General features: G+C 45.6%; 1 protein-coding gene across 3 annotated transcripts in view; it reads right to left on the bottom strand.

The window, feature by feature from the left end:
• Positions 1–242: 242 nt before the first annotated feature.
• The window catches only part of Ralb (RAS like proto-oncogene B), a 44,148-nt gene continuing 33,063 nt past the window's right edge, over positions 243–11,327 (bottom strand). For all 3 annotated transcript variants that reach the window (XM_070021865.1, XM_070021867.1, XM_070021866.1), the window contains exons 3-5: positions 10,765–10,973; positions 5,637–5,814; positions 243–2,180 (exon numbers count right to left, since the gene is read on the bottom strand). In XM_070021865.1, coding sequence (XP_069877966.1) covers positions 2,061–2,180; positions 5,637–5,814; positions 10,765–10,973 — 507 coding nt within the window. In that variant the 3' untranslated portion in view covers positions 243–2,060. The remainder of the gene's footprint in view (positions 2,181–5,636; positions 5,815–10,764; positions 10,974–11,327) is intronic.

The following is an 11,327-nucleotide window of genomic DNA, read 5'->3' as shown; positions in this document are numbered from 1 at the left end:
AGAGCCAAGGGACAGTGAAAGTCCCTGAGTTCAAGCCTCAGTAATGTTGAAAGGAGAGGGGAGAAAGAGAAAACAGTGATCTCTTCCAAGGGAAAGAAGAAGTTAAAATGCTGTTTAATCTATTTCCTAATTCAAAGGACTCCCCGAAATGAAGTGTTGTCTGGTCCTGGAGAACATCTGAGAAAACGATGAACTTGCTTCCTCTGCTTCTTACGAGAATAAAAAGGCTGAAATCTTAAGAGTGCATTTGGTGTTTGTTGTTGTTTTTAAATTTTATTTTTTTTTAAAAAAAGCCCATGATTCTTTGGGAAGTGATACAAGATTGGTAGCCAGGAGTCAGGCGGTAATTCCCACAATCTCTGTAACAACCATAAATCCAAAAGGCTCCAGCTTGGCCCACCCCATTCATTTTTGGCACCTACACATGAAATGTTCACTTCCAAAAAAATGGGGGAAAACGTGCTAAAGTGGAGGCATTTATATCACAGCCCCCCTTCCTTCCCCAAGAGTTTCTAACTGCTGAACTGAGAGAATTAATGCTCTCCTGAGTCTATTTCTAACAAGTCCATGACTCTCAGACATTAGGAGCAGCCACCTCTCAGAGGTAAGGGGACAATGGCTTATAATTCCCCACATCTCATTGTACATTACAATTACCGAGCATTCCTGTAAGAGGTAGCAGAAGGTCTGGCACAGGCTCTAGTTTCATGATTTTAGGATACAGTTGCAACTCATCACACTTGTCAGAAGAATTTGTGTGACACTGAGAGAAGGAAAAAAGGAGGCTGGCTCGACCTCTGCACAGTGAGGCTGCTCAGGAAGATGGCTTGATGACTGGAAGAGGGGCCTGGCCAGCAGGGGAGGACTTAACCACAGGTCCTGACAGACACTGATTAGAAAAATGGCATGGGCCGACACTGGTAGGTCACACATGTAGTCCTAGCTACTCAGGAAGCTAAGATCTGAGGATCACGGTTTGAAGCCAGCCCAAGCAGGAAAGGCTGTGAGACTCTTATCTCCAATTAACCACCTAAAAAAACTGGAAATGGAGCTGTGGCTCAAAGGATAGAGGCTAGCCTTGAGCAAAAGCGCTCAGGGACAGCACCCAGGCTCTGAGTTCAAGCCCCATGACTGTACCCGCCCCTCTCCCCCCCCAAAAAAAAAGAAGGAAAAAAGAAAAAAGAAAAACAGCATGGTCCTTGCTCTTTGTGCATCCTACCCAACAATCAAGATGCTGAGGAGAAAAAGAGCCAATTCACATTGTAAATGGCCAATATTTAGATATGAAGGAAATGATTTTCATTTTTCATATGTAAAGAAGATTTATAAGCATAGTGTTGGTCCACATAGCCCATCAATCCAAGTTCACTGGTCCAGCTATGCTTGATATTCACAGGGCACTGCAAGAAGCTTATCAAAAGTCCCAGGATTCTTCAGCATCATTAGGATTTAATGGACTTTTCTGAGTGTTACTGCTAAACTGATAAAGTAAGAGGAGGATCTTACCTCAGACCCACTTCCAAAATCTAATAAAAAAGACATTTTTATTGCAAAGCAAAAGAGGAAGGTTTAACATTATAAAAACTAGGCATGGGGGCACATGCCTAGCTACTCAATAGGCTGAGATCTGGCAGATCACATTTTGAAGCTAGGACAAGTAAAAAAGTCCTCGAGACTCCACCTCTAAAATAACCAGCAAAAGCCAGGTTACAGGCCTGGCTCAAGTAGCAGAGCACCAGCCAAGCAAAAAGAAAAAATCCTAGGGAAAAAGATACTCAAACAATACCTTTTCTCCTTGAGCACAGTATACCCAGTTAAGCTGTGGTGAGGAACAAAGAGGGGGAAGAGAGAATGGGGACTCCAAAGCTCCAAAATAAGCTGGCTTATTTCTTCTGCCAGTCACCAATTCACAAATATTTGTCCCCATTTAAAGAAGTACAAGTGAGTGAGGTCTGGGAAAGCAGAAAACACAGGCAGAATCCAGCTAGTGTCTTCTACTTGCCAGCCCAGTCCTGCATCCTTAGCAACCATGGACTCCATCTGCCACCCTGGCCCTGCCCTCACAGCAAGCAACACCTTTCTTTAAAACTTTTCTTGTTCTTGCTGTTCTTCTTGCCATTCTTGTCTTTGTTTTCTGACATCTTCTTTGTTCTGATTTCTCTCATTAGGTCAAAGAATACCTAGAAGTGGGGAGAAGGGCAAAAAGAATAGAAGGAAAAGGTCATTTAATGGTGAAATGAATCAACTCAGTGTAGCAGGATACAGAGTTCTATTTTTAGGGTATAAAGCCCCAGGCTTATTTTTTTGATAAACCATGTACATCAAAAGTAAAGAATCTAGAGAAAACAGGAATAATCCAACTTAAAACTGTATTCTCACCCTATAGTGTGAACATTTCAGTTGTATCTCCCAACAGTCCAGCCAAGGACAGACTGTTACTACCATTCTACTACCATTCTCTACTCTCAAAATGGAAAGATCTTTTCTAATAATAAGCATAAGGGAAAGAAAAGCTTCTGCAGAACAGATCCTACTACTGTTTGTAAAACTTACAAATAATGAGTGATAGTAGGCCAAACACTAGTAGCACATCTAACCATCAGGAAAAGGAGAGAGGGGCTAAGTCGTTGTTGCTAGGTGATTTATGATTTACTACTTCCCACAGAACCCTTGTAAGATCCCTACATCTACCCGTGCATGCTGCCGTGATGGTGGACCTGGGAAGGTAGAAGGGAAGCAGGCAAGAGGTGCCAGCACCGCGGATTGGAGAACCAAGGGAATAAGATGTCTTGTCACAGTGGCTCTTCTCATACACCATGACCCAATTCTTGGGTCCTTGCAGTGCCTGCAACTGATGAGCTTGCCCTGTAAGTATCGGGGGGGGGGGGTATGGGGGGGTCACATAGATGGGCATTATCGTTTATCACAGTAGTCTGGGTTTTGCCCTCTGCTACCAGCCACCCTGCCAGAGGACTGCTTAAGCCCAGGCAGACAGAAGAAACCTCTTCCACACGCATCGGAGATTTCCCAGACACTGAAAATATGGCAAGGGACAAGGATTTTTATCTCTGGACAGCTGCACAAACCACAGTGCCTAACTTTTAACTTTCTTCTTGGTGAAAAGAGAGATCATTTTTCCAGGGCCAAACTCCACACACATTCCCAGGCTCAGGCAGGGAGCCCCACACTGGCTCAGCTGACCTCTGAACCCTTGTTGCCAGCTGCTCAGGGAAGCACAGGGCCACATAAGCCCCAGTGAACAGCCCAGTGTTACAGCTTTTTTTTTTTTTTTCCTGACAGCAAAAGGCAGAAGGAGGAGCTTGGACCAAGTCCAACTTAAAATGATGACTAAGTTGTTCATCCGCTGATCTTATCGAAAGTCTTCCTTGGTTAAACTGTTCACAAGTGAACACAATGCTGCCAGCCTTAAGTTTCTCAAGGTTCCTGTTTGGCAGGTCAGGCTGGTGCCGTGGAGGGGCGGTGACGACTAGGGGTCAGTCCCTGCACATACCCCTACTCTGGGAAAAGAGACCTGACCCCAGAGTTGATTCCTGCCCCTCAAAAAGCACACCACAGCAGGTTCATGCTAAGAGAATCTTCCTGAGATTTAAAACACGAAGCTCATGTCTGGATTTCCTGTTTCCTCCAGCTAGACAAAGGCAAAGGAGATTCTGACTCCCACAGGCAGCAGCCTAAGTAAAAAATAACAAATATAAAGAAAAAACAGCTGCTGGCCACAAAGTTCACACAGCAGTCGAAGGTCAGCACATCCCACCACTGATGTCATCTGGGAAGCACAGGGGAGAGAAGGAAGAAGAGCTCTGAGGGATTCAGATGCTGCTGGTAACAACACAGCACAGAAGCAGGCCTCTGCATCCCAAGTCAGGAAGTAACAGCTGATGCAGGTGAGGGCAGAAGGGAGCTACAAGAGTGCTTACCATCTTGAACTTTAATTTAAAAGAAAAAGCAGGGCAGGGCTGGGAATGTGGCTTAGTGGGGTAGAGTGCCTGTCTAGCATGCATGAAACCCTGATCTGATTCCTCAGTACCACATAAACAGAAAAAGCAGGAAGTGGCACTGTAACTTAAGTGGTAGAGTGCTAACCTTGAGCAAAAGAAGCTCAGGGACAGTGTCCAGGCTCTGAGTTAAAACTCCAGGACTGGCCAAAAAAGAAGAGGAAGAACTATGAAATTATGACTGGGTCAAAGGGATCTTCTAAAGAAAAGAAAAAGTAGGGCTGGGCATGATAGTACAGGTCTGTAAGCCCAGCATTCCAGAGACTGAAGCAAAAGGATCACAAGTTTAAGGCCAGATTGGACAGGCAACAGAGAGCCTGCAATCCCTAGTAGGTAGATTTTTGAATTGTCAGCCTTGGTCCTAGGTGAGGTCACTCTTAAATTAGCTTCAGAAGTGGACACCTATGGTTCATGCCTAAAATCCTATCTACTCAGGAGACTAAAATCTGAGGATTACAGATCAAAGCTAGTCTGAGGAAAAAAAGTCTATGAGACTCTTATCTCCAACTACACACAAAAAAAATAGCTAGAAGTGGAGCTATGGCTCAAGTGGTAGAGCACCAGCCTTGAGCAAAAAAAGAACCAACACAGGGGCTGGGAAGGTGGCTCAGTAGTAGAACACTTGCCTTGCATGGATGAGGCCCTGGGTTCGATTCCTTAGCATCACATAAGCAAAAAGAAAAAAGCCGGAAGTGGCGCTGTAGAGCGTAGCCTTGAACTGAAGAGCTGAGGAACAGCGCCCAGGCCCAGAGTTCAGGCCCCATGACCGGACTCCCCCCCCCCCCCCCACACACAAAAAAAAGAACCAGCATAAAAGCAAAAGGAAATCTGGCCAGAAGTGGGCTGGGCTGGGATAAAAGCAGGAAAGAGATCCCATACAGTTGTTCCTGAAAGCTCATCCTGTTTAGAGACCAAACCTGAATGCAGAACACTTCACTGCCAGTCATCAGTGAAGGGATAGAATAACCCTTCTCTGATCACATAAAACAGTATTTGCCAGAATGCACACCAGGAAATGGGGGAAAAAAATTAAACAAACCTTACTGATAAGACAACAGGAGCAAAACTAAATGTGTTGTTGGTATAAAGAAAGAAGGGAGGTGGGGCACTGGTAGCTCACCTGTAATCCTAGCTATTCAGGAGGCTGAGATCTGAGGATTGAGGTTCAAAGCCAGCTTGGGCAGAAAAGTCCATAAGACTCTTATCTCCAATTAACCACTAGAAAACTGGAGGTGGCACTGTGGCTCAAGTGGTAGAGCACTTGCCTTGAGCTGAGGGACAGTGCCCAGACCCAGAGTTCAAGCCCCATGACCAATGAAAGAAGGGGGGGGGAAGAGAAGGACAGAGGGAGAGAGGGGGGAGGGAGAGAAAGTGAGGGAGAGGGGAGGGAGGAGAAGAAAGGAAGAAGAAAGAAGGAAAAAAGGAGGGAAGGGAGAAAGAAAGAAAGAGGGAAAGTAGAAGAGGGAAGCCTTCTAACATTCTTCTAGCAGTCATCACAAATCACCAACCCACAGAAGTCCTTACCTAGTTCTCACAAGTAAGTCCTCAAACAAACAACTAAAGTGTGCTGTACCCACAGCTGATGTCTATGAAACACCTGCAGAGCAGGGAGCAGCCTACCTTGTCCACGTTGGCCCGTGTTTTAGCCGACGTCTCCACGTACTGCACGCCCCATTCTTCCGCCTTGCCCCTGGCCTCCTCAATGGGCACCTGCCTCCGCTCCTCCAAGTCAGACTTGTTTCCCACTACCAGCAGTGGGATCTTATCTTCTTCAGCCTTGACCCGGAGGATCTGCTCCCTACAGGGTTACATCAAGAATGCAGCTGCTGAAGCCAGGTGCCGGTGGCTGAGATCTGAGGATACCGGTTCAAAGCCAGCCTGGGCAGGAAAGTCCGTGAGACTCATCTCAATAATCCACTAGAAAACTGGAAGTGGCCCTGTGGTGGTAGAGCACTTGCCTTGAGCTGAAGAGCACAGGGACAGCGCCTAGGTCCAGAGTTCAAGGCCCACGACTGACAAAAAAAAAAAAAGAATGCAGCCGCTGAGGCTCAAGGGGAACCCAGTTCCAGCCACCATCAAAAATAAAAGGCTTTCCTGAGACCAAGCCAGCACTATTGAGGCCTCTCTCAAGATGGCCATCAGCCAAGAAAGGTGAGCACACTAAGTCTGGTCCCTGGCTGGCTGATGTGAGAATCACCTGGTTGCTCTCTATACATCCAAATTCCAATGTGGGAGAAGGAAAGACACCCTTTGAATTCTGGGATAAAAGTAAACTAAAAGAAGTAGATGGAGGGCTGGGAATGTGGCTTAGTGGTAGAGTGCCTGTCTAGCATGCATGAAGCCCTGATTCGATTCCTCAGTACCACATAAACAGAAAAACAGGAAGTGGCACTGTAACTTAAGTGGTAGAGTGCTAGCCTTGAGCAAAAGAAGCTGAGTGACAGTGCCTAGGCCCTAAGTTCAAGACCTAGGACTGGCAAAAAATAAAAAAAGAAGTAGATGGAGCCTGATGCAGGTGGCTCACAACTGTAAGCCTAGTTTACAAGAGGCTAAGATCTGAGAATCTCAGTGCAAAGCCAGCTGGGGCATGAAACTGCTAAAGTTCGTGGGACTACTATTTCCAATTAACCAGCAAAAAGATGTGAATTGTGCCTAAAGAGGTAGAGCACTAGCCCTGAGTGGAAAAAGCTAAAGTATAGTGCACCCAGTCTCTTCAAATCCTAGTACCAGAACACATACAAAAAAGTAGCTGACAAAACGCTTAATGCCCCTGTAACCAGAACAGAGAATAAGAAAACAGGAGGCAGTATGTGCATCCCTGCTTTACCCTAAGGAAGGGCATCAAAAGGTAACTGCGTAGGTGCAAACATAGTTGTGTGCCCATGGGCCATGTCCAAATACCGAACCCCCAGGCATGCCTGAGAATATAAAATGAATGAGACTTCTCCTGATTCCCAGTCTCCTAGTGTATCACCACAACACACACACACCATTCAAACCCTTTCTCTGGAGATATGAAACCATAAAACAGAGCAACTGAGGCCCTACCCAGCTACCTTCTACTCTACTGGATGACCTAACTTCAGTGATGCCTTCTTTCAAATCCTGGGGGTTGTTTAGCTTCTTTATTTCACGTTTGGTTGATCATCTTACTTTCTGACAAGAACTTGCTAAAGAATGGAAAAAAAAATTACTGGTTTCCATTTTGCTTTTTATTTCTCTAGTTTTAGTTCTTAAAACAAAATGTCATCTGGGGAATAATATGATTTGGATTGAAATATCTCCCAATGATCCATGAACAGAAGGCCAGTCCTGTCTGTGGTACTACAGGGAGGTAGGGGGTGGAACCTTAGGAGGGGTGTGGCCTAAAAGGAGGAAGTTAGGTCACTGCTGGGGGGGGGGGGGAAGGGATACAGAGACTCTGGCCTTTTATGCTGCCTTATCCCAGGTCTAAAACATGTGATTACTAGTGACCACAATCTGCAACTTTTGAAATCATGGGCCAAAATAAACCCTGTCTTCCTTTCAGCTGATTATCTCAGGTATTTTATTCTAGCAATGGAAAGCTAACTAACATATGTTTATAAAGACAATGGATGAAAAAAACAATTGTATAAGGAAAATGGGAAGCATATATAGTAGAGAACATTGTACAAAGAAAGTTATGCACAAAAGGCTCACTATTTCTTCATAACAAAATGAGCAGGATGGGGCTGGGAAGGTGGCTCGGTGGCAGAGTACTTGCCTTGAATGTACGAGACCCTGGGTTTGATTCCTCAGCACCACATAAACAGAAATAGCCGGAAGTGGGCACTGTGGCTCACATGGTAGAGTGCTAGCCTGGAGCTGAAGAGCTCAGGGACAGCACCCAGGCCCAGAGTTCAAGCCCCACGGTGGCAAAAAATAAATAAATAAATAAGTAGAGTGAAGTGGGGTCATGAGAAGAGGGGCAGACGAATGGAAAGAAAGAAGAGAATACAGTCAAGAATTCAATGTAGCTGGGTGCCGGTGGCTCATGCCTGTAATCCTAGCTACTCAGGAGGCTGAGATCTGAGGATCGTGGTTCAAAGCCAGCCCGGGCAGGAAAAGTCCATGAGACTCATCTCCAATAAACCACTAGAAAAAACAGAAGTGGCACTGTGGCTCAAGTGGTAGAGTGCTTGTCTTGAGCTGAAGAGCTGAGACAGCGCCCAGGACCCGAGTTCAAGCCCCACGACCAACAACAACAACAAAAAAGAATTCAATGTATATCCTAAAAAATTAAGAAGGGTGAGGGAAGGAATGAGTTGCAAGGGATAATTAAGAATGCTGGGCCGGGCGCTGGTGGCTCACGCCTGTAATCCTAGCTACTCAGGAGGCTGAGATCTGAGGATCGCGGTTCAAAGCCAGCCCGGGCAGGAGAGACTGTGAGACTCCTATCTCCAATAAACCACAAGAAAACCGGAAGTGGCGCTGTAGCTCAAGTGGTAGAGCGCTCGCCTTGAGCTGAAGAGCTGAGGGACAGCGCCCAGGCCCAGAGTTCAAGTCCCACTACCGACCAAAAAAAAAAAAAAAGAATGCTGGAAGCAGGGAGAAGGGCTGGAAATGTGGCTTAGAGGTAGAGTGCTTGCCTAGCATGCACAAAGCCCAGGGTTTAATTCCTCAGCACCACAAAATCAGAAAAAGACAGAAGTGGCACTGTGGCTAAAGTGATAGAGTGCTATCCTTGAGCAAAAAGAAACTCAGGGACAGTGCTCAGGCTGAGTTCAAGCTCCAAGTCATTAAAAAAAAAATGTTGAAAGGGTGACATTGAACAAGATGCATTGTAGTCATAAACTACTTTGTTAAATGGAAACTTCTTTGTACAACTACTTAAAGATAACATTTTTTAGGGGCGAGGGTCAGTCATGGGACTTGAACTGAGCTTTTTTGCTCAAGGCTAGCACTCTTATCACTTGGGAGCCACTGCTCCAATTCCCGTTTTCTGGTGGTTCATTGGAAATAAAAGTCTCACTGGGCTGGCTTCAAATCATAATCCCCAGATCTCAACCTCCTGAGTAGCTAGGATTACAGATGTGAGCCACCAGCACCCAGATAATAGAATGTATTTTGGTGGGCTGGGAATGTGGTTTAGTGGTACAGTGCTTGCCTAGCATGCATGAAGCCCTGGATTTCATTCCTAAGTACTACATACACAGAAAAAGCCAGAAGTGGCACTAGGGCTCAAGTGGTGGAGTGCTAACCTTGAGCAAAAGAACTTGGGCCCTGAGTTCAAGGCCTAGGACTGGCAAAAAAAAAAAAAAAAAAAAAAAAAAAAGGGAGGGGGTGTTTTGTTTTGTTTTTAATTACCTTAAGGTATCTTCAGCTGTGACGCTGTAAATAAATCAAAGATTAAATATCCCTCTCACTGGGCAACATCTCAAGCCCATTCTGGAGAGGGCTAGGGCCAGGGCACAATGAAAGGCTCCACGGGCTTCATGCTCCTAATACACTACTGCATTTCCCTTCTTACCTAACCAGTGGATCTAAAGAAAGAATGGATTTCCTATGTCCAGTAACATACCATCTGGCCACAAAGCTTGTAAAGGACAAAGGGGCTCACCCCAGCAGGTCTGTGAGACACTATAAAGCCAGTGGATAACCCCTCTATTGCAGTCACAGTAAACAGATATTCTGTCTCATTGCCAGTGCCTTATAACCTCTAAATAGACATTTTATTTTTGTCAGTTGTAGGGCTTGAACTCAGGGCCTGGGTACTGTCCCTGTGCCTCTTTGTTCTCAAGACTAACACTCTACCACTTGAGCCACAGTGCCGTTTCTGTTTTTGAGTGGTTAACTGGAGAAAGGAGTCTCATGGGGATTTTTTTGCCTGGGTTGGCTTCAAACTGCAGTCCTCAGATCTCAGCTTCCTGAGTAACTAGGATTACAAGTATGAGCCAGTGGTGCCTAGCCTAATTTTTGTGGGGTTTTTTTTGCCAGTCCAGGGGCTTGAACTCAGGGCCTGAGTACTGTCTCTGAGCTTCTTTTACTCAAGGCTAGCACTCTACCACTTGAGCTATAGCACTCCTTCTGGCTTTTTCTGTTTATGTGGGACTAAGGAATCAAACCCAGGGCTTCATGCATGCTAGACAAGCACTCTACCACTAAGCCATATTCCCAACCTAAACTATCTTTTTGGTGAAATTATAAAGATAGCTTGTTTACTTTTTTTTTTTAGACAGGATCATATTCTGTAGCCTACACTGACCTCAATTAAACTCTGCTCCTCCTGCCTCAGCCTCGTGAGTACTAAGATTACAGGACTGTGCCACCTATACTTGGCAGAGATACTTTACAGCCAGAATTTGAAAACAGGGAAGGTTAAAGATTATAAAGGTGGCTGGGCGCTGGTGGCTCACACCTGTAATCCTAGCTACTCAAGAGGCTGAGATCTGAGGGTTGTGGTTCAAAGCCAGCCTGGGCAGGAAAGTCTATGAGACTCTTATCTCCAATTAACTACCAGATAACCGGAAGTGGCGCTGTGGCTCAAGTGGTAGAGGAGCACTAGGCTTGAGGAGAAGAGCTGAGGGACAGTGCCCAGGCCCAGAGTTGAAGCCCCATGACTAAAAAAAAAAAAAAAAGATTATAAATGTGGTAGGTCATAATGTGCCATAATATTCCTAACAGCAAGCTCATCTTTCTACCACACTCCTTAGCCCCATATGCTTTAAGCCCAAGGCATTAAGAAGGGAAAGCAAGGAAAAAGCCTGTCACCTCATGTCAAACACACCTGAACTCAGCAGTGGCTGTGAAGGACTCATGCTCAGTGATGGAGAACACCAGCAGGAAGCCCTCCCCACTCCGGAAGTAGTTGTCACGAATGGCAGCATAGTCCTCTTGGCCCGCAGTGTCTAGGATGTCTATCTGGACCTCTTCTCCATCCAGAACCACTTTCTTTCTGTAGCTGTCAGCTTTCGTAGGCTCATAGTCCTCTACAAACTGGGAAAAGAAGTGTCACCAGTGAGCAACAGAACGTGTGTATGCACATGTGTATGCTTGAATGCATGGGTGCCATCCTGGGGTTTGAACTGAGGGCCTGGGTGTTGTCTTAGTTTTTTAAAAAAATTTTATTTTTCTCAAGGCTAATGCTCTACCACACAGCTCCACTTCTAGCTTCGGGGAATTTATTGGAGATAAGAATCATCTTGCACTTTCCTATCCAGACTAGCTCCAAACCATGATCCTTGTAAACTTTCCTAGCTAGGCTGGCTATAGACCACAATCCTCAGGTCTCAGCCTCATGAGTAGCTAGGATTACAGGTGTGAGCCACCAGTGCCCGGCCACCTTTATAG

Source organism: Dipodomys merriami, unplaced genomic scaffold (genome assembly GCF_024711535.1).
Source record: "Dipodomys merriami isolate MVZ:Mamm:240054 unplaced genomic scaffold, mDipMer1.0.p SCAF_146, whole genome shotgun sequence".
NCBI classification, from domain to species: Eukaryota; Metazoa; Chordata; class Mammalia; order Rodentia; family Heteromyidae; genus Dipodomys; species Dipodomys merriami.
The sequence above is the reverse complement of the archived record's forward strand: the minus strand, read 5'-3'. Positions and strand labels throughout refer to the sequence as shown.